This window comes from Falco naumanni, chromosome 11 (assembly GCF_017639655.2).
Source record: "Falco naumanni isolate bFalNau1 chromosome 11, bFalNau1.pat, whole genome shotgun sequence".
NCBI classification, from domain to species: Eukaryota; Metazoa; Chordata; class Aves; order Falconiformes; family Falconidae; genus Falco; species Falco naumanni.
This window is the reverse complement of record NC_054064.1, coordinates 25,509,942-25,533,207: the sequence shown is the minus strand read 5'-3', so window position 1 is coordinate 25,533,207 and position 23,266 is coordinate 25,509,942. Positions and strand designations below refer to the sequence as shown.

Sequence of the window (23,266 nt, the reverse complement as noted above, 5' to 3'; positions counted from 1 at the left end):
CGGCCGGGCTGTGCCGCTGCCGCGGGGGCTGCCCCTGAGGGGACCGCCGCGCCCCCCGGCCGGGCACCGAGCCCCGGCAGCTGTCACAGGCCTGTGCCTGGGTGCAGGCCCTGACCGAGCCGCGAGCGCTGTGGGTGGCTCACGCCGCGGGACACCGGCTGGGAAAGGCCGGGGCCGGAGCGACGCTTTAGCATGACCGGGCCCTGTTGTGTCGGTTTATTTTGAAGCCGCCGGCAGCCGCCGCCATTCTTTCCCCCAGGCCCGGCGATGCCGGCGCCCCGCGCTGCCATGGCAACCCGCCGCACTGCGCCTGCGCGCCCCCGCCCTCCCGCTGACCGTTTATGACGCTGCTGGTAGTTTTAAATCCCCTGCGCGCGCGCTGGCAGTTGGTTCCCCCCGGGTGCGCTTTGATTGGTCAAGCGAGCCGTTTCCCAGCGCGCGTCGATTGGGTCGCCACAGGGAGTGGGGGCGGGAGCTGAGGCTGTTGTGCCTTTTGATTGGCTGGCGCGGTTGGCGGCGGGGAACGAAGGGTCGGTTGTGTGCTGAGGCAGGCGCCGAAGTGGGGCGGGACGGGCTCTGCCGCGGCGGGAGGCCTGGCGGTTGCTGGTGCCTCCCCGCAGGCAGTGCGGCGGCTGTTGGGCCTTGGGGAGGGGGTGTCATTGGCTGCTCCCCGCCTCCCTCAGGGGACGCCGGCAGCCCCCTTCGGGTGCCCGGCGGAAGGAGGGGCGGTTGCGGCAGGCCCTGGGCTCAGCCCCGCGCCGGCGCCCCTTGGCAGGGCGGAGAGGAGGGGTCAGAGCTGCGGTCGCCCTGCATGGACCCCGGCCCGGATCTGAGGTACCCGCTCGGCGCCGGGGAAGCGGCTCTGGGAGGGTCCGCCGTGCCCTTCCTTGCGGGATGAGGGGGTGGGCATCGCCCCCCGCCCGTCGGGGCACACGCCAGGCCCGGTGCTGTGCTGCGGCTCTGGTTATAAAGAACCGTTGGGTGTGGGGGTGTGTTTCTGACCCGTGCTTGCCAAAACCTAGTGAAAATAGTGAGGCTTGAAAAAAGTTTCCCCTTTTACAAGCCTAGATTTGGGACTTATGTTTTGGGGCATTGGCCTTTTAATGACAATTAGTTACCTGTTGCTGAAAACATGAGAGCTGCCTAGAGTACTGCCTTAAAAATGAAGTTCTGTCCTGGGAACTTAAGGAAATGCAAAGAAAGCAGCTTGGCAAAGTTTGATGCTTCAAATAACTACAAAGGAAGTTCTTGTTTATTTGTTAATAACTGCTGAGATATTTGCTGAATGATACAGACTGTCAAATGTTTTGTATTTTACTTAAACATGGTTTAGGCAGCTCTTAAAAAATGTAACACTGCTTGTGTAAATAAGTTGGTTTGATTACATACTAATTTCTTAAGGCCTCTTTGAAGTCTAATTGCAAGTTTTGCACTATATTATTTCAGTTAAGCCAGGGCTTTGTTTTAGAAGTCTTCAAAGCCTAAGTGGATTGAATGCTGGCTTTAAAAAGTGACTTAAACAGGGCTTTTGGGAGCTGATCTAATGTTTGCTAAACCAAGATTTTCTGAGTGCCATGGGAGTTTCTAATGACTGATAACCTTTTCCTTTCCTACAATATATCCAGAATGCTTTTTCTTGAGCTTTATCTGAAAACTTGTATTTTAGCCTACACATCTTCCAAGACTACATAAAGGAACTGACAGGTGGCAAATGAAAATTTTGTGTTGACTTTGTAGTTCATATCCTTGACATCTTCAAAGGACAAAGTTGCTACTTGGTTGGCCTGGACTTGAAGCAAAAAAAGTACCAATGGTTTATATATCCTATTTGTTGTTTTTCTTACAGCATCACCCCTTTGTTGCTTCTTACAAAGTATGTTTGGAGGTACTAAACTAATCCATTTTCCTTTTTTATCTGTGTGATCTTCTTCCCAGATTTGTTCCCGAAAGGATGGTCCCTTTCAGTTTCCCTTTGACTAAGTGTGCACTTTGGGACCCAGTCCCTATGGGTAATGTCATTGGCTCACATATTACCTATTACAGGTATGAATAACTTTTTTTAAGCAGCTAAAGGTTAAAATAAATTAAGAATTATATGATATGAAGCCACATTTTATATTTTGAGTCTAGTGTATGACAAGGCACAAAGGAAAAAGAAATGGCTCGTGTGTTTCTTTTATCGGGATTTTCATCAGAAAGATCTGAGTTTCCCTTTCTGTGGTGTAACACAGTGAACTGGGTTGAAGGTGCCTCAGTCAAAAGTAACTTAGAATTTCTTTCCATTTCCTTCGCATATGGAAACATGTAAAATTAACTGCATATTTGTAGTTTTCTTTAACATGTTTTTCCTGGTCTTTAAGTATTTACAGAGAAAAACTGTTTTCACTAAACTGGATATGGATAGTGTGCTTTAACTAAAATTTAAAACTAAGTATTTTGGTTGCTTCAGGAATCTGGATTAAAATGCAGAAAGTTCTGTTCATATTTTTTTTTGTTTAGAATGAGTTTAGAGGCAAATCTGAAGCACTTGTGAATTTCTAGGGTAAGATATTCCAAATCTGATTTGTAAAACAAATGGAGGGTAAAAATAGATCCTTATTACTTAAATGGGTAACTTTTGTGTCAATATTACAAAAATCTTACTGTAGTTATTTGAGCAAGTGTATGCATATATGTGCATATAAGGGTGGACAGCCCTTACGGGTTAGAGAGGCCTCTACTTGTACTTGCCATATAATGTTCTTTGAGTTAATATTAAAACCTCCAAGTTTTAACAGAGTTTAAAATAAATTACTTTTATTTTTATGGAGGCATGTAGTTAATCTTGAGCAGGTAGGGTATGTGCCATCATCACAGTATTCACATAAACCAGTAGCTTTGCTTTCAAATTTGACCTCTTTCCAAGTCAAAATCCGATAAGCTATCTCAATCTAAAATAATGTATTTACTGCCCTAGATTCCAAACTTGCTTTTTTTGACTAAATGGTGATTTTATAATTGCCTCATCTTTCTGCATACTTGCATTCCTGTGTCATTGAGCCCAGTCTGCTGCTACTTTAAGCGTCCACACTGAATATCATGCTAAAATGAGAGAATACTACATCAAAATTAGTTAGACTTTTTGGCCTATTCTACTCTTTAAACTTAGGAGACTTTTTAGAGTTTCTGTGATTTGGTCTTAGTGTTTCTAACTTCTTCCTCCTGCTATTAAATAATTCCCTTGTGTTCATCTCTAGTTCTTGTGACAACGTTGTGCTTCAGATGAAGAAGCTTTTCTCCCTCCTTACTTATTCTCCATGGAAAAGAGCTCTTCTCTCTCCTTGCTATTTATTCTCTATAAGAAAAAAATGTTTCTCCTCAGGTGTTTGTTTGCTGGGCTAGTCAAGCCAAAATATTCTTGTTGAGATGATCATACGGAGCATTCTGTGGAGCTGCTTCAGTTAAAATATGGCTTTCTTGAATATGAATAGTTGGGGTGATGCACAGACCAGGAGCTAAACTTCCATTGGCATTTTATATGATGTTGTTAATTCTTACCTTTTTATTCTTTAGGGCTTTGGGCTATTTCTGTATATTTTCCTTTTAAAGGACAAAAAAACCTCTGGACGCTATTACAATATAACAAATACTTTTTTGAAAAGCATTAAAAATAATTTAGGTCCTAAAATTGCTTGTCTCTTTTTAGAAACCCAAAGTTATCTATGATGGAGAAAACCTTGCGACTTGCCTATCGCCATGCTAAGCAGAATGAGAAGAAATTATTTTCCTGTTTTTTGCTTGGGACTCTTGTGGTAGATGAAGGTAACTTTAAACATCAGATAGACAATATTGGTTGGTTGGTTAAGCTGTTATCAAGGAGCCTGAGTTGTTGCTTGTGGACTCTAACTTTATTTATTTTAAAGATGGGGAAGGCGTAACACTAACAATAGACCGCTTTGATCCTGGTCGAGAAGTTGCTGGTGGATCGGGCAAAATTCCAACTGCATCTGTCCCTGGAGACTTTTTGATTCCATGTACAATTAATGCCTGGGGACCTTCTTCAGATAACATTATAGTTCACAGTGCTGAAGATATCAGCATGGCGTTCAAGGTAGGCAGCTCTTGGCAACTTCTGGGCCTCTTAAGCAATAAACTGTCTTCTATGCAGGAGACTGGACCATGCACAGGGCTTGATTTCCAACAACCATAAATTTCAAATACAGCAAAGTTGTGGCTGAAGCTAGACTAGTTGATTGTGTGAAATGAGCTGCTCATGTGTCATTGAAAAGTGTATTGGAAACAATATCAGTTAGTCTTCACAGGTGTTTAGGCATCACACAGTCTTTAATCTTGAACTAAAATCTTGCTGTCTGACCAAAGTTTTTTGGTTGGTCTGCCCAGCAAAACCAGCAAGGCAACAGGGATTGCAGCAAACTTGCTTAAACAAGAAAAAACATTTTTTTCTTTCAAATCTATCATAAGTAAGTTGCAGTATTTGCATAGTTGTTGATCAAGTATTGCTAGGCAAGTAACTTGCAAGAAAGCATGTAAAGTCTATGTAGGTTAGTAGTTACAGCTGAAACATGTGCCTGTGGCTTCTGTGCTCTGCTGTAGACATACAACCTGGTAAAAACACCTTCCATTCCTGTAAATGTTTGCCTGTAGTTGTTGTTTTGTGTATTTTATAATATGAATGATGTTTGCTTCGCATCTAAACTTTCTCATGATGGTACATCCAGATGTTAAAATACAAATTTCTTGAATGCAAGTAAGAAAACTTGACAGATCACCTTGAGCCTTCTAGTTGCCTGTTATTTTATTAATTTTTATACAATTTGAGTAACCCAGGTGTTTTAATACATTCTAAATCAATACTAAGATATGCATAGCTTAATTTCGTGTGTATTCTACATTATTCATTGTATTCAGTATAGCCATGAGCTTTGACGACCTGGGTTAATAGCTTTTTACACAGTGCCTACGGCAATAGTAGCTATAATGAAATTATTTGAGTTCCTAGTGTAATACAACTTGAATCATGGTAGCCATATGAAGACAATTTAGCGTATTTAACTTCTTTCTCTTTTCCCTACTTCTAGGGCGTGCAGCACAGCCTGTGCAGTAAAGAATCACTGGATCTTTCTAAACTGCTCACTGTTAGAGCTCACATTGTTTTCACAGAAAACCTGGATAATCTACATTTTACTTTTCACTGGGCTTCTATTACCACAGCAAATATCTTGGAATACACCCCTGTGAAGTCTGTCCCAATTATTCCCACAGCCCTAGCAAGAAATTTGAACAGTCCTATGAATATTGCACAGGTTCAAGGAACTTATAAATGTGGGTGAGTAAAGGGTGATGCTAAAACTATCAAAGTACCTGGTGGTTTGTTGCATTTCCTAAAGCAGGTTGGTAGGCAAGATCTCAGCTAGTGCTTTGCTTTTCAGTAAAATAACTGGCATAAAAATAACGTATCTTCTTGTATTTGGAGTAAGTTAAAACATTATAAACAAGAAATGTGGGTGGGGCAAAAAACTAGTTCAGTAGTTCTTGCTTTTGACTTCAGTAGAAGGATCTTCCTACTGGGGCAGGGGACACACCTCTAATTAATGTAATAAATATAAACAGCATCCAACTTTTTAAATGGTATCAGTGCTTGCCCTAGAATGAAAATCAGATTAATATGAACCAAAGCTTTTTCTGTTAATCATGCTTATAAGATGGTATTAGGGAATCGTCATTCTGATTGATAACTCATTTAGTGAACTATGGATGGATCAAGGGAATAATTTGAAGCAACTGAATATCATTTTGTTTGGAGAGAGACTTTGTGAATGGTTCTCACAAATTACTCTTCAACTTTAACATGCGTTGCACTTCTGGATTTGTTGTGAATACCATAGTACTAAGTAAATTTTGTCCTTGATTATTCTTGGATATGAAGGGAATTGAAAAGCTGAGGAGTTGCTGTAAGAGTAGAGGAAAAACGTTTTTGAATTTTTTTTTTCTGACCTTTTTTACTTAACAGTATTTTCTGAACTTGTATTTGTGTCTCCAGGATTTTTTCTGAAAGACTGCTGTGCAAAAAACTAATAAAATGCCACCCTCTGCTTTCTTTCAGCTACCTTACTATGGACCAGACACGAAAATTGCTTTTGGTGCTTGAGTCTGATCCTAAGGCTTATGCTCTGCCATTAGTTGGAGTGTAAGTGTTTGGCCCAGTTTGTACAGATTAATACACTTAGTGATTTATGATGTATTTGAGGGATTACGTGGTGGAAGTTTGGTAACAGAACTGTCTCTAATGGGACATTTCTTTTCACTTCTAGTTGGCTGAGTGGAGTTACCCATATCTGTAGTCCTCAAGTCTGGGCCTGTTGCTTGCGATATTTATTCAGTTCTTCAATTCAAGAAAGGTAAGTCACTTTTATCTGTAACATATAGAAGCTATTGGCTGACTAAAAGTGTATTCCACAGAAATGCATGGCAACATGGGCTCTGTTCAAACATATTTGAGGGATTTCAGTGATTTGTATGTTATACAGGAGGTAAGGCTGTCTGTTTTAAATGTTCTTTCTGGTTTTGACTTGTGTCTTGCAATTTTTCTGTGACTGAAGTGTTAGAAAGCTGGGCTGGTATCTCAAAGACAGAAGAGGGTAAACATTATTATCATTAAGGTCGCTGTATTTTAGCTTAAATAAGAAGCAGGAAATAGCAGTTTAAACAGTGGTGGGGTTTTGGTTTTGAACTTTTCTTATGGGTGCTTTCTTTGACATAAGCTTTCTCCGTGGTTGTATCTGACCAACATATTGAAGCGTATTGATTTGAAGCTAATACTGTCTTCTTATGACTTCCTGCTAAATATTCTGGGTTTATAATTTTTGCATTCTGATTTTTTTCTTTTTATTGTGATGTTAGTAAGTAGTCATTCCTCATTCTCTAAATCTTTTCACTTTTAACATTTGCCAAGTTGTATTTATATGGAAGCTGGAAGGGAGTTCAGGTGTTTATAATTTAAAACTGCTTTTCAGGTAAATGAAACTTCAAAATATGCTGTATGCATAAGAATTTCTTCTGCTTGGCCACACTTGCTTTTAAATTATTAAATAAAACCACATTTGGTGAACAAATGGGTCTGTAATTACAGAATAGACTTTTTTCCCTTAACAATTTGAATATGCCCAAGATAAGAGCCCAATTAGATTATTAGATAGGCAAGTTAGATGCTTGACTCTCATTAACTTTCCCTGACTCCATCTTGGAAGTGTATTAGGCAGATTTGATGAACCATGCAAACAGAATTAACCTCTGCAGACTAACTGCTTGATCTGTGCATCAGACATTTTTAACTCTTAAGTTGTAAGTATAATTTTGAAGTTACGTGTGAATACATTTTTCAAGCATCTTGTTTCTACTGCTTTCTCTATCACATCTATTATTTAAACAACAAACACACACACCCCCCAAACAAGCACATTACAAGTGCTATAAAAAGAAAAATTGTTCTGAAATACTACTGCCTCTTCCTGGAAATGTACATTATTTTCATTATCCTTGATCTTTTGTGCTAAATGTTAACTGTTGTTACTCACTGTTCTCAGCCTGTGAAAAAAAAAAGTTATAATTTTTCTTAAAAATATCTTTTTGCTCATGAGCATTTCTGGAATGTTTAGGGGTAACTGAAGCAATAAGTGTCTCTATAATACATCTTCAATTGAATGGAAAAAAATCACAGTATCATTTTTACAGATGTTTTCTTCAATGCTTTGATTGATGTCTTCCAGGAATTCATTTAAAGTACTAAGTGATCTAGAAAGTAGACAAATTATTCCCTTTGCTCTACTTTGATTTGATTCTTGCATGTGGCATCAGTCATAAGTTTGTCTGCTCTATCTATAGCACAGTACCACTCAAAATGCAGTGATTCACCAGTTTGCTAAGCTGTGGGATAGCCTGCTCAGTACGTTGAGAAACTAGGGCCTTCTTCCTATTTCTTGTTTGTTGATTATTTTTTTTTTAAGATGTGGGGTTTTTTCTATTTTAGGGTTTTTTCAGAAGCTGGGAGTTTTCTTATTGTGCTTTATTCATTGACACACAAGGAACCTGAGTTTTATGAGTGCATTCCATGTAGTGGACAGACTGAACTGGGGTTTCGGATCTTAACTTGCAGTGAAACAGTACACCTCTTCAAAGTAAGTGGCTTGGTTTCCTACTGCATCATGGTACTTTAAAATTTGACTATTAGTGTAAGTACTTCAATCAAAACAAATTATAGTGACTCCCTCTTTAAGGAGTTTGAAAATGACATAGCTCTAGAAAGCTACCTTTTTACAGTGATTACTGAAAATTCCGTTTGGCTCTCAAATTGAGATGTGACCTCCAAAGTCAGCGACTGGGCCCATTTCTGCTAGCACTAAGAATTTGCCTTTTAAAATGTAAAAGTGCTGTGTTGGACTTGATTAGTGCTCTTTCTTACCAGTGACCTTTTAACTTTATGAGCAGACATTCTAATTTCCTGTGGTGTTTGTTAATCTGGTATGCTGTGTGCATGCTGGACACGTCTAACAGCTGGGATGGGTGGTGCACCTTGGTGCTTTCTGGAGAGCGAAGCCAGGTGTTTGTGCTTTGCTTGAGCTTGAATGCAAAAGCAAATTCAGTGGTTAACTGACCTGCAGATATCTTGCTGCACCATAGTAAGAAAGCAGGAACAATTTTATCTTTTGTACAAAGTAACTGTTTGAAAGAATTTGATGATAGAATGTCTGGGAGATAACTAATGAGGTTTGAGGAAATCCTAGGAAATCTGGGTTCCTTACATGTACAAGCCTAGGAAAACAGAACCTGAAGTTGAATTGTTAATTGCTTGATAAATGCTCCTGTGCTCTGGCAGAGAAGCAGCTAGTGTAAAGTGTCCTGTGCTGTTTACTCCGTTCTCTTTCCAATTACATTTCCCTGTTCAGGGGTGCCTTCCACCTTTCGCCTAGGTACAGCTTAGCTTTCTGAAGATTACAAGCCTCTTGACAGGTGCTCACTTCTCTTGTCTCCAAGTCTTGCCCAGCTGTGGTGTGAAACAGTATAAAAACAGTTGCTGTTTCCGATAGTGGTGGAGGCTTGTGGAAGAGTATCTAAGCAGTTACAGCAAGGAAGCATCTGCTCATGGCTATAAATAGGCCAGCTACTTTACAGAGTAGCAGGGGGAACAGTGTTAAACAGGAAGGGAAGTTACATACCTCCTTGTAGTGGTGAAAGATTTGAGAGTTGAAAGTAGAGGACAAGAAACAAATCATCAGATATAACCATCCTTAAAACACATGTCCTTGGGAGTAGTGCCTCGGTGATTAAAAGTTGAAAGTTTCATGCTTCACAAATACAGAAAATTCCATTCCAGAATGTTGAACCTTCAGACAAGAGCTCTATCCAGTTTGAGTTGAGTGCAGAAAACCAAAATGCAGAAACTGAGTTCTTCAGCAGAATTTGCAAGAAACTACCTATCGGAAGGTAAATCTTTCAGATGTCATTTATATGCAAAAATTAAATATTTATTGGATGAGGGTTTTTTGATCTCTACTGTGCCAGGTGTCAGTTCTTGCATTAAAACCTTTGTTTATGCTTTTGTTTATTTCTAGAGTTAATAGTCTTCAAGTAAGGCAACCGAGCTGACCATATTCTAAGAGAAAGTTCTTGTAGTTCTACTCTTGATACTGGTGGTTGTAACTTATGCAGTGGGTGTTTCTAAAAAGGCTTCCTTACTGATGGAGCTTAGTTCACTGTATTAAGCTTTCTTTGAGATCTGTCCTTTGAAGCAAATCTCTAATTGAAATCTAATTAAGTTGCTAAAAATTCCTTTTTCCTTCTAACTTTCCAGAACTGTGAGACCTAAATAGGTTGAAACTTAATGATTTTTAAGAACCTGACTTATTCACCAAATTTTTATCAATGACTATAATGGCCTTTATTTTCCTTCAAATGATATTACGATCTTTACTGTAGCACTCCCTGTCTTTCTAATATAAATCAGTGCTTTGCTGTTAGAATGTCACTTACAAGGTGTGTATGTCTGGGGGTGTGGGGAGGGTTAGTATCTCTGCCTAAAAGCAGCATTTGTATTTTCACTCTTTGATTTTAGAACCATATGCTGTGTTAGCTCCCTAGCTAACAAGGGAGGAGACGTATAGCAACTGCTACTTGACAAAATTATGCTGATACTACACTGTAGATGGCACAGTGAAAAGCATGAAGACCCATGTTACTGCTGCCAAATCTGACGAGCAATCATTTTTAGTTTGATTTCTGTTGGTTTTAGTTCTCCCCTAGGCTGTTCACCCAGCAAGTTGTCAGCCAGCGATCATGACTCTGGTGTAGAAGATGAGGATTTATCCCCCAGACCAATTCCAAGTCCTCACCCAGTGAGTCAACAGGTAACTAAGTAAATAATTGTTTTGGGCATCTCAGATGTGACACTTAAAGCAGCAAAAATCGTTGTAAGGGGACTGGAGAGCATAAAGTTTCTGTCTCAAAGTGCTAGCAGGGGAAAACAGAACTGAAGAAATGGACCAAGAGTCATAACTCCTGCTCTGGTTAACCTGCCTTTTTTCCAGGGTTATAGACACAAGGATTATAGACACTTCAAATCCTGTATATGCTAGCATTTGGGAACAGAGATAGTCGTTCTACTTGGGGAATCTTACTGCCATTAAATGGAAGAGCCACGGTGTTGTGAGGCAAAGACAGAGACACCAAACTTTCTTATGTATTTCTGGGTAAATGAAATAAAGATCTGCTGGTCTGTCCTTTTATACTGAGGCATATACAAATATAATGAAATAGTAGCCCTCATACTCCATAGGTCTAGAAGGATGTGACAGTCGTGGATTATAAAATAGGTTCTGTTGCACATTATCCAAAGGGTCAGGAATAAACAGAGACAACACACAGTCTACTTCCTGAAGGGGAAAGATCCATACTCTGAAATGTGCGCCAGGATGACATGGAGCATTCATTTGATAGACATGGCTATTATGCTGTATGAAAGCAATTTTGTCTTCTAGGAGTGATCCCAGCGATCTTGCTGCTTTTTCTATATCCGGATTCTCCAATCTTTAGGAAAGTATTCAATGTGTAGTTGGTTTGGCGTTAGTAATGGTCATATATTGATTTTAAATTAAAACATTTTCTTTGAAATTCTGCATGCGAAGAGCTGGAAGACAGTATTTTAAAATGATCTTAAACTTGCCTGTGTAATTGTTCCTTCAGATTACCAGGATCTTTCCTTCAGTTCCTGAACTGTCGCTTGTTTTGGACGGGAGTTTCATAGAATCAGGACAAACCTCTAAGCCTATGGGGACTTCAAATGTTAAAAGTTTACCCTCGACGCTACATCAGCCTATTAAAAAGAAGTGGTGCTCAGGATCTACCTGTCACCCCACTCAGCACTCTGAACACAAGCACAACTTTTCTGCTAATATGGGAGACCCCTCTTTGAGGCAAATACCAAGCCATTTAAACCAGAAACTTCTGACTTCAAGGCCTTCCAAAGGAAAGCAAACTCTACTACAGCAACAGATGCACTGTAAGAAGGCTTGCCCGCAATCAAGAAAAAGTTCTGGATCTTCTTCTCCATCAACCCCTTGTAGTGGACCTTCCCCGGATACATCTGTGCATCACCCCAGAAAGCCATCAGAAGGACTTGTATTAAAGCCTGATGGAGTCGCACAGCAGGGAGAGCCTCCAATTAGAAGAACGTCAATAACCAGTTCCAAGCAGCTTCCTGCTGTTACACAGCCAGTCCTTTACAACTCTGCTTTTTCACCACAGAGCTGCAGAAGACCACCAGAACTGCAGGTGCCAGTTCAAGTGCCACCTTGCTGTCCAGCCAGCGCATGCAGCTGTCAGTTTCCTGCTTCTGTCCAATATAATCTGATAAACTCCTGGCAAGGAATTGGTAAAATAAGCCCCAAACATGGAGTGGAAATCCAATCAGAGATGGCTCAACAGAATCCATGTGCAGTGCTCCATCAAAATATCATTTGCCCAAATATTTGCTGCAATCCAGGATATACCACAAGCAGCCCTATGAGATATCATGGGGAAATGGGAAGCTGTTCTCTTGACAATAGCTTATCACCTGGAATAAGACTGCCTTCAAGTGCGAGCCCCTCTAGTCCGCAGTTTTGTGCAGCCCACTCACCGTGCCTCCACATGCCTGCTTCTAAAGCAGGATCAGATAATGGAATGATGGGATTATCTCCAGATGCATACCGGGTTCTTACAGAACAAGATAGACAACTCAAATTACTTCAGGCTCAGGTTTGTGGAAATGGCAGATTTCTTCTCTGCCCTCTTAGTGATTATGCTTTGATAGTTCCCCTGCCAAAGGAATTAAATTAACTGTTGTTTATCCTGGTTGGAACAAGAGAGCCTATCATGCCAGCTGCAGTTTGGGGATGGAGGGGAATCCTGATTAGTTCTGCTAATTGGTGTCCCTTAAATTAAAACTATTTGATTCTTGCCTAATTAAATTTTGCATTCATTTTTAATGTATTTCCATAACATGAAGATTTCCCTTTTAGCAGACTGTTTTAGAATGCAAACTTATACACCTTCTATATAAATGTTTTCATATATATGTGTGTGTGTGTATATATATATATGCTTGTCTATGTCAAAGAAAAAAATTTAATTGCTTCATAGGCTATATATTTTGGAATTATTGTAAGCATACAGGTGAAGGTGAAGCACAGGACAGTGTCGTGTGTTGCTTTGTCCACCTTCAAGCCTGCAGCTTCCTGAGCTATTGAGGCTGTTGCTTTGAAAACTTCAGTTGTCTGTCTGCGGCACGCTAGCAGGATTCATCAGATGTTTGTTGCTGCACTGGAAAATTGGGCTTTGGTGGTCTCGCTAAATTTTGTTTTGATACCAAGTTTCTCCAAAGTACTGACCTCTTGAGTTACACTGCTGGCCTGGTGTTTTGCAGCGTATGATTTGGGGCTGGAGAGCCAGAGTTTACATTTTGCTGCTGGTGATGAGTAATAGGAATGGGATAGTTGCTCATGGTACAAATTTTTCCTGCTTAAGCTAGAAAATTATAACTAAAATATGCTCTAGCTATAGTTCCTGTTTGTAAAATCAAGCTCTCAAAGCATGGGTTGTGCATAAGAGAGGGAAACCTCTCTTTATTGCGTAAATACAGCATTCACCGTTGCAGCCTTTCTCCATGGAGCTGTGAACTACTCGGTGAACAGGGTGGGTGCAAACACTGAAGATTGCCTGGGCAACCTTAATTTTATCATTTAAGTGCTTAGTTTTGCAATTTAATATAAACTTGTTTTAGCATGGTGTAGGGACAGTTGGCATACAAATGCTTGGCTGGTAAGTCGGTAATAGGCTTTGTATCTGAATGAAAGGGACAGAGAACACTTCCAACAAATGCAGTGCAAATAGGCTTTGCTCAGGTTGTCTTGGTGTAGTTCTGCCAGCATGCTCCTCTTCTTTTCTGGCTCTGCCAACATCAAAATTGATGTTCTGATTTATGCTGCATGCACTGCTGAGAACTGGAAGGTTATCAGATTTCTGTGGCAACGCAACCTGGATTTGGATCTTGGAGAAGCCCAATTTAGTAATTCACTTTTGCCTATTATACTTTTATATTTTATTGTACAAATTACAACATTCTGATAACCGTTAACAGATCCAACGCTTGTTGGAAGCACAGGCTCGTCAGGCTTGTTCCTCTGAACCCGCCGCTGCAGTTAGCCGTGCTCTACAGCCTGAGAAGCAAGGGGACCTTGTTTCTATGGAAACACAGTCCTCGCCAGGTTCACACGTGAGGAAAAGTGTGAGCGTTGCTGTGAGCACAGGTAATGTTTTATTCTTTAAAAATAGAATGGCGTCACTTTTTCTGCATGGTTTCCATGATTTGTTTGGGCACGGAGGGAATGTTTTGCAGAAATGCTGAATATATGCAACCATGCACCTGGATACAAAACCCAGTTAAGTTCTCTAGTTGTTACTTGCAAGTTTAGGCTGGAGCTACTCTTGTCTGTGGGCTGCAATGGCAGTGATTGCCATCACTAGAATTGTTTTTACAAAAGCTTTGGAAGGTCTTCTAGTTTAAATTGTGCTTTCCTGAAAGAAAAAATACACTACTTTTTTTTTTTTTTTTAAATTAATACTTTTCAAAACAGTGTAATAGCTTCTGTCCCATCTGGTATTCTATTAAATATATTATTGATGTTTTTCATAAGCCCTGCATTTACATGCATGGAGAAAAGCCTGTATTTGCTTGATTTCTAGCAAGTTACGCAGCTGTGTCTGTAAAGTTACATATTGATATATTGGTTCCTGTTAAATCCATGGAAATATTGTGGTTAGTCTGGAGGAAATTTTCAAACTGGCTCAAGGTCAATGCGTTAAAATGCTTTAATACAACCATTTACTTTCATCAAGTATGCTTTGGAAGAAAGTAGGACTTGAACAATGTTTTGGCAACTCTTAGCTGAAAAAAAACTGAGTGTGAGGAAACTATTCCTCTAGCTTTACAAAGCCGAGGGGTCTCAGAAGATAGTAATGACTTTCATGAAACAGGTATATCTCTAATTCACTTCTAGGTGCTAGCCTATTTTGGAATACAGCCTCAGAAAAACAAGATGACTCCGTACCACAAGGAAAAAAAGAGGATGAAGAGATTTCCAAGGAAGACATAAGCATTTCAATTAATGCTGAGCAAGATACAAGTAGTACAAGTATTGCTTCTTCCTTAAAGGTGGTTGACATGCCCAGCTTTGTAGACAGTATTCATCTTGTGGAAGAGGGAACTAATCAGAACACTCTCCAGTAAGTAATAAGAAATGTCTTGTGTTCACATAATAAGCTAAACTGCCTTTCATAAGTTACTACTGGCACAATTATTTTTTTCAGGAATTATAAATAGTCACCTGACTTCAGTTGTTGTGTTCTTTCCCTTCTTTGTTTTTTAATTATGCTTTGAATTGTGCAGCTCACCAGATGACAGTTGCCTTTTAGAGTATGCATTTATCAGTCATGCACGTTTAGCTAGCCTACCTATCAGCAGGAGCTGATGGCAAAAGCCTTTAACTTGGAAAGCATGTACGGTGCTGGCAGCACTCCCTTTCTTACCTTAAATCCTGAGGGGGAAAGGGGACACTGCTGTAGTCAGTTGTTTTCCTACAGTGGCTTTTACCTGTCAGCATTCAGAACCCTTTCAATTCTGAGAGGCTTAGGATGAAGGGTTTATGATTATGTGACTGTTCCTTGAATTTCACTACATTTTACACCTAATTACTTTGTGTGTAGTGAATACAGGTACTAACTTCACTGCTGTTAATATAATTATTTTTAAGAACAGATTCTTTATAGTGCAATGACTAATCTCAAACTAATTTGGGAAGCAACTCTAAAAATATTTTTAATTATCTATATGGATGTTGTTTTTACACAGGCAATAGCTCAACAATTTAACACTTTTAACGATCTAATATTCTCTTCAGTATAAAAAGCAGAAGGAGGCAGAATACCCTTCCAGTTAAATTAGGTTTTGAAAATAATCATATTGGGAAAGATGATGGTAATTAAGCTATAACTTAAATATTCATAGTCCTTGACTGAAGTATTATCTGCAAACGTATACTGCTACTGTAAATGTTACTGATTCAAATCAGTGTTTTGAACATTGTACTTTAGAGACATGCCATCTTAAGGTTCTCTCCAACTTGGATTCATAAACCTTTAAAATAGCTGTATAAGTACCTTATAGTGAGAATGTAGAGCATCACCCAGATTTCTTTGAGGAGGAGGGGAACATTTTTAGGAATGATGAATAATTGCTAGTGTAACAGTAACTGATAACCTACATTGGCTATCTAGTATGTGACGTGATTTAAATCTTATCGCTTTCAACAGAGGCAATTGATCAGTTGAGTTCTGAAATTCCCTTATCTTACACTTGTCTCCTGAGGAGGAACAGGAAGGGAGAGGAGGGTCGCTTAGGGATCTTTTGGGGATGATAGTACTACTGATATGTCTGGTCTCAAAAGGTTTATGCGATGCACACACCAGCTGGTTGAAGGGGATGCAGAGCATCACATTGTAACTCATTCTAAAATATTTACCCTTTTTATCTGGAAACTTCAAGATAGATTATGGTTCCTCTTTCACATCTGCTATTGAGAAATATTTCAACTAGGTGTTTGTTCTGAGTTCATGATACTCAGTGTGCATTGCATATGTGCATACTTGTAACAGTGTCTTTGAGACGTTTTTAAACTACCACAGAAGTCTTGTTATCCGTTACCTTGGTAAAAATGGCTTTTTGAATAACTTGTGTTTCAGAACATGTGGAAGATACTTATTCCTGAAGGCTTTTAAGTGTCCATAAGTGTCCACAAAAACAGAAGACCAACTCCAAATTTTGATTAACTTTAACTTCATCTGCTTTAAGGTTAAGTCACAGAGAATTACTGAATTTTGACTAGTCCAGAGAAGCCATGGCCATTTCCACATCATCATTTCAAAAAATACTTTGAAAAAAGTAATTTCACGCTGTGAGGTATATTTTGTCAGTCCTCAAATGACTTTTGAAAGGAAATGACTGCAGAAAGGAGCAAAGCCTCAAGCAGTAGACAATGTTACTGCTTGAGAAATGTTGGGATCTGTTTCCAGTACTCGATTTTTGTCCTCTTCTGGTGTTTGTGAAAAGATGAGATGCATGCAGTGATACTTGTGCTTCTCCTGTTTGAAGAAAATACCTAGCTATCTCGGTGTTCTCTTCCAGAAATGGAAACGTTTCCCAAGCGCTTGTTGGCAGCTCGTCCTTGGGAGGGAGCATTAGCATGTCTTTACAGACAGAGCCAACGGAGGGAGCCAGCAACCCAGCGGTGGTAACAAGTGAGCAAAACCCGGAGCCACCCACCTCCTTGCTGCCTCCGCATCCATCAGAGGATCAGAAGCTTTACCAGGACTTACTGGTAATTCATGTAAATGGGATATTCTGCACCAAATGCAACAGTCAAAACGGTACACTGCTGAAGTCATTTGGTATTGGCACGAATGAAAATTGCGTGCAGTTTTTGAGTTCCTGTGTTAAGCTCTACAGAAAAGCTCTAAGTTTGTGGCTCCTCATTTGTTTTTTTAAAGTTTAAGTGGTTATTCTGTACTTCACTCTTCCATGCATACATGAAGTACTGTCAAATAATAATTCTTTAGTTCAAAGATAATGTCAGTTGATAAATTCCCAAATTAGTGCCCTTTAAAGTAGCACAGCATTTTACCTTCAAGTCCCTTAAAGGGAAGATACTTTAATCTCAGTATGTGATGTGTTTAAATTCAGAACGGACTCTTACAGAAAGCTTGAAATGTAAGATATTCCAGTATTTGACTACATGGCTGTAGTTTACGTGATTGCATCTGAATGAATCTGATTTTGGCTGCTTTGTTAGAATAAGCTCTTGACCCATCTAGCTGAATTTTAAGTTTCATAAGAATAAACCAGGATTTCGGGTTTTGACAGCACTTGCATGTCATGATGTCTTTGTCCATGTGGTCTCTCCCTGCCTTTTTTCTGTAGGGCCAAGTAAATCACTTCCTAAAGTCCTCAGAAGAGCAAGATCGCTTGCCTGTAAAATCAGGATTTGTTAATGGTGATAGTCCTAAGTATCAGGGTATTAATGATACAACAGAAATGGCTTCAGAGACAGACACGGGAGTGGTGGATAAAGAGAGTGTGATTAGTGCGACACTCAAACAACTGAAGAGTCTTGGAGTGACACTTGATTCACCAGGCAAAATGAAGAAAAATACCCACAAAGTGGAGAATGCCAGGTAAAATAGTGGCTGGTTTGAGTACTAATTTGCAGATCCAACCAAAAATGAAGATTGGCTCAATGATTAAAGAGGTGGGACTGTGTTCACTGCCACTGGGCAGTGTTTGGCAGCTTGATCCACATTTCCTGCAAAGATGAAACGCTGGCTCATGCTATGGGTATTTCTTATATTATGGGTTCAAGAGCTCTGCTAGCAAAACTCAGATTATTTAAATATAATGCAAGTAGCTCTAGCTCTTGGAGCACCTGGTGATTCTTAAAGTATTTTGCATGCAGTAGCACACAGTTCCCTAGAATAATAACGAAGCTACTTGAGTAATTTCAGTCCTTTGGGCTATGTCAAAGTATTCCAAAGAAACAATGGACTTGGGTGGGTGAATGTTAAGCAGCTGTGTATTTTGTCACTGCTGCTTAACCCTTGTCTTGCACTTCACCAGTGTAAGTGAAATTATCATGGCTTTGATATATAATCAAAACTGGTTCTGTCCTAATTGCTAGTTATTGTGAGTGCTTTGACTTGAAACAGAAGGATAAGCAGACGTAATTTTTGAAGAAGGTGTTTGAGGCACAGGAATTTACTTACGTAGCTGCTTAGGCATAGGCTGACTGCCTGGTACAGCTTCACTTTTATTCTTATTGTCATCTTGATGCTAGTGTATAACTGTTAGAGAAGATTAATTAGGTATTTTTTTTGTTTATCTTCAGCTACGTATCAAAAGCTGTTTCCAGTCATACAGTTTCTAAGATATCTTCTCTCCTCACCTGAATCTCATCAGGCAATTTTCTGGAATGTCTGGGCTACCTTCTTGGCTGGAGAGTCTGTCAGTGTTCTTTGAATGTCAATAATATGCTAATAAGTGAACCCATAAGACAAAACTGGAATTCTTAGGGGTTTTTTTCTTCAGACTTGGGGAGCAGGGTGAGATTCTTCCTTCTGCCATTTTCATGACTAATAAACAACAGAGAAAAGGTCTACAGCTCAGTAGGGAAGGAAACAACAGTGCAACTCCATAGTGTAATTAGCGATTGTTCATCTGAGCCAGGAGTTTACTCCTCCCTAACTCCACAATCTGTGCTTGGTGAAATAGGCAGACTCAGCCTTCAAGATGAGGAGTTTATGTGTATGTACTAAATGCACTGGTTTGTAACCACTACCAGTGTACCAGAGCTTGTCCTTCCAGTCTTTAAACACCTAATATATGCAAGGAATTGGTATACCAAGCAACAGAATGAATGAACATTTCCCTTACTGAAGGATGTCTTCAAAAACTAGAACCTTGCAAGCTTCTGGAAGCAGACAGTACGTCAGAGTTTCTGTGAAACTCCTGGAATTGGCAAGCGTTGGGAAAGAGATTATTTTTGGTCTCTCATTGGGCTTGTATCTTTTATCTAGATAGAAGTTCTGAGTTGGATGGCAGCATCTAGAGTCTTAGGATCAGAGACATATAACGTCACATTCTCTAGTGAGACTAGACCAAGAGCTCAAACCTGCTTTAAACCCAAAACCAGCTCTGAAACCTACTAGGGGCCGGTTCTTCTTCATAGAGGGTTGTGGTTAGTATTGAATCAGATTGGGGGTGGGGGGTGTGTATCATCGGTTCTCTAATGGTGTGTAGATACTGTCGGTGTGAGTAGCTGGAGAGCTGCCTTTTAGTATGTGTAGAACGTATGATCTCAGAACGAAACAGCCTGGTTGAGCCTGTGGTGTTCAGAAAGAAGGAAAAATTGCTACAGTGGGCAAAATTAAATTTTCAGATTATGTTGTGAAATGCATACTTTTCCTGTAATGCTAAACTAATTTTTTGATGCTTTATTTCAGCATCTTAGCATGCATAAATCCTGAAGCAGTGGTTCCTGGACTAAATTATATGTCATTTGCCAATGTCAGCATGTGTGGCTTAACTCCTAACGTTGTTGATTTGAGCATGGAGGCAAACGCTATAGCACTCAAGTATCTCAGTGAAAATCAGTTATCTCGACTTTCTCTCAGCCGCTCAGGCCAAAATCCACCTGCAGACTTCTCTTTCCAAGATATCTTGCATGCAAATATGGACAAGAGCATGGTGGGTCTAAGCTTAATTTCACCAAACAATATGTCTTTTGCAACTAAGAAGTACATGAAGCGATATGGGTTGATACAGGGCAATGACAGTAGCGAAGATGAAGAACTACAGGTTCAAGATAACAATTCTGATGCTGTCAAAAGTGAAATTATGGTGGACAAAAACTGTACCCCTGTGTTGGATGGCTTCAACCACTGGACTGAACTATCCAAAAGAATTGATGGAAGACTTCCCATTCATCTAAAAAGTCACAGCAGAGAGCTGACTACTAATGTTTCTCCACCAGAATTAAACAGCCCTATATTAAGAAATATTACAAGTGATTTTTTTCCTCCCAGAGCAGATCAAGCAGATAAAAACTCAGTTCAGATTTTGAAGGATTTAAAATCCAAAACCAAATTGTTACCTGGGAGGGTTGAATTCACTGAACAACCTGGCAGGAGGGACAAAGGAGACATTCAGGCCTGCCCTAGAAATCTGCATACTCCAGCCCTTGAAACGTTAGACCAGTCGAACAGCATGAATTCTGTTGGCACCATTCTTGATGTGAAACAACTCAGGCAGTTGCCAAAGTTGTTCTGAACATCCCCTGAGAGGGCTGACAGCCGCTGTTCAAATCTGAGAGGGACCTCTCTGTAAAAGACTACAGGAAACCAAGGATTAAGCTATCTTTGAAGAGGTCGCTCTGTTGTAGCAATGTGAAACTTTCAGAACTGAGTTTTCAGCCCAGGTTGGGGGCAGCCGCCTCTAAATGTCTGGTTGGGTCAGTGCTGATCAGCATTGAAGTACGTGTGCACTTTTGTTTACAGTTAGGTGTGATTTTAAAGTATCTGAAAGGTGGATGAACTTGAGCCCAAGGTGTACTCTTAACATACTTTTAACGACAAAGGTTATTTAAATGTTCTTCTGTTGACTTTTTTGAAACACTGACTTTTACATGTTGGTGCCAACTGTGAGCCATCAATACTGTGTGTGGCAGAGCAGGGGTAACAGAGCTAAAGCACTAATTTCTAGAAATTTGCTGAAATTACTGGATTACTGTGTGGGGGCTGTGTCTGGTGGGAAGGGAAGTATAACTGTGGCTTTATTTTGCATAAAATTATTTTTAATTCAGCCAAAATGGCACGTGTAACTGTATCATGAAATCTTGGAAGGAAATTGGAAAAACTAGCACTTTTGAAACTTTTGTGATGTTCTTAATTTTTTTTCTGAATGAATGTTTTGTATTTATTTAAGAAGTACATATTGCTCATAAAGGTCAGAGTTTCCATTAAAAAAAAAATAAATAAATCTTCAGTTGTCTGTTGTAGCCTTTATTTAAAGCATATGCCACATTGTTTCAAATGGCTAACTGGGAAGCGTGAGGGTGTCACTTGCTACTGAGCTCTTCAAGAATTCCAATACTGGGTGGTGGGGTAATAACGAATAAATTATTTCCTTTGTTCTGTATTAACATAAAAATATTCTTCCATTGAGCACTACAGTATTTATTTAGTGAAACTGCCCTTTTCCATAACCCGGTGATAACTGAATTCTTCAACGTGTGGAATACTGTCATTTATTGTTTGATTCCATTTCTGCTAAGGTTTTGTTTTCTGATCAGATGTTAGGTGTAGTAGGTGTTTTTGTTTCCTGTGTGTTGTCAGTTCTGTAGTAACCCACTGGTGCTGGAAACCCTGAATACACCCAGTGCTGGCCAGGACAGTGCTGCTGCCTTCGGCGCGGACATCCGCAGACAGGGCTCAGCCAGCGTGACACCTCTGCCCTGACCTCCTGGTCTTGGAAATGAGACACCAGCGCTGGAAGTGACAGTTTATTCCCGTTCCCACTGCTCGTGACAGGAGGACAGTGTGGAATGACAGTTGAGCCATCTGTTTTCTCACTGGCCCATAGAGAGAGCATCAGCATGCTTTAACAGGAGTTTGAACAAACTTTGTTTCAGTGATGGCATTGTCTCAGCAGTTCAGCTGATGGCGCTGACCTTGTCTTTCCTGCTCCAGGAGTGTTAAACCAGAGATTAAATCACCCCACGCTGAAGTCCCAAGCCTATCCTGTTCAAAACCAAAGGACTCCGCTGTTATTTTGTGGTTTGTTTGAGTGGGCGCTAATTAATTTATTACAGAATTGGGGGTGAGATAAGCCATTTGGTATGTCATGGAACTAGTACAGAGAGAGGAAGGCAGCAGCTCCCTTTGAGCCGCGTCAGAATTTCTCTCATGCAGCCTCTTCCATCAACAAGAATATTTGCTTCCTTCCAGGAAAGGTGCTGCTTTGCTGTGCTGAAAAATAAAACCTTTCTCAGTCCCTGAATCTCCCCTGGATCAGGCACAAGCTTATTATCTGGCAGCACATTTTCTGCTGAATCAGTCAAAAAATAGTTAATGTTTTTGAACATTCCAGTGAGATGAATGAGGCAATTCATACCTCTGAGCTATTGTTGTAGGGGTTTGTTCTTTGTTTCCTATTGTAAAATGTCTGGAAACACAGGAAGATGACAGTCGTATCGGTTAATATTTTAAAGGCTTTCTTCAAATGCTCGAGGGCTAGAAACAATTTGAAAACAAAAGCCAAACTACTTGCATACAGCTCAGGACAAGGGTGTGGTGTTAGGTTAAGTTACACAAATCATCTGTGACTGGATGGCAAACCTCTGAGGGAGCAAAACATTAATTTACTTGACCAGAACACCAAAAAAACCACCCTTCCCTACAGCGGGGTTTGCCTTTCATGCTGTAGTTCAATTTCAAGATGCCTGGATTTTTTTCCTGAAGCATCTACTGCAGCTTGAAGCCAAAAATACGTGGGCAGCCAGGTCTGGCTTTGTTAGCGCCGAGCAGTGGGAAGTGCTGCTGGATCCCTGGTCAGGCAATGGCATGCGTGGAGGGGCAGCCAGCGCGGGTTCAGGGTTTATTGTTGGGGTTTCTTCCTCTTTTTTTTTTTTCTTTTCTTTTTTGCTTCTGCTGTTTCTAGCTCTCTTTTATTCCAATTAAAGGTAGATATCGATCACGCTTGCTCAAAAGGTCTGGGGCCTGCTCAGAGCATCACCGGCCTCGTTATTCTGCGCAGTTTGGTGCTCCCTGCCCCACGGCGGGGCCCGCTGCCCCTGCGCTGCGGGAAAGCGTGGGGAGGGGGCGAGCCGCGGCCGTGGGAAGCCCCCCCGTGGCCGGGCAACGGCGGGGAAAGCTGCCCGTTACCTGCCGCACCGGCGTTCCCCTTAGTCCCGGGATGGGGTCTCCCGGGAAGGGGCAGCCGTGCTGGCGGGGGTGGGCTGCCCACGGCCCCCGCCCCCGCGGGGGGCAGGCACGGGCGGGAATGGCCCGGCGGCGGCTCCCGGTGCACAGAAGATGCTCGGTTTCCTAATCTCCCCCGCCCAGCCCCGACTGT

The 23,266-nt window shown here is 40.7% G+C and overlaps 1 protein-coding gene across 1 annotated transcript; it reads left to right on the top strand.

Moving 5' to 3' along the window:
- Positions 1-408: 408 nt before the first annotated feature.
- On the top strand, positions 409-21,236 carry STIL (STIL centriolar assembly protein). The gene is made up of 16 exons (XM_040610268.1): positions 409-834; positions 1,936-2,043; positions 3,686-3,801; positions 3,903-4,090; positions 5,079-5,326; positions 6,104-6,187; positions 6,312-6,398; positions 8,027-8,174; positions 9,371-9,480; positions 10,286-10,400; positions 11,236-12,288; positions 13,670-13,838; positions 14,589-14,814; positions 16,772-16,964; positions 17,564-17,817; positions 19,639-21,236. Exons 1-16 carry the CDS (start codon positions 812-814, stop codon positions 20,462-20,464), a joined length of 3,948 nt encoding a protein of 1,315 aa, XP_040466202.1. The 5' UTR covers positions 409-811; the 3' UTR covers positions 20,465-21,236.
- The last annotated feature ends 2,030 nt before the right edge of the window (positions 21,237-23,266 follow it).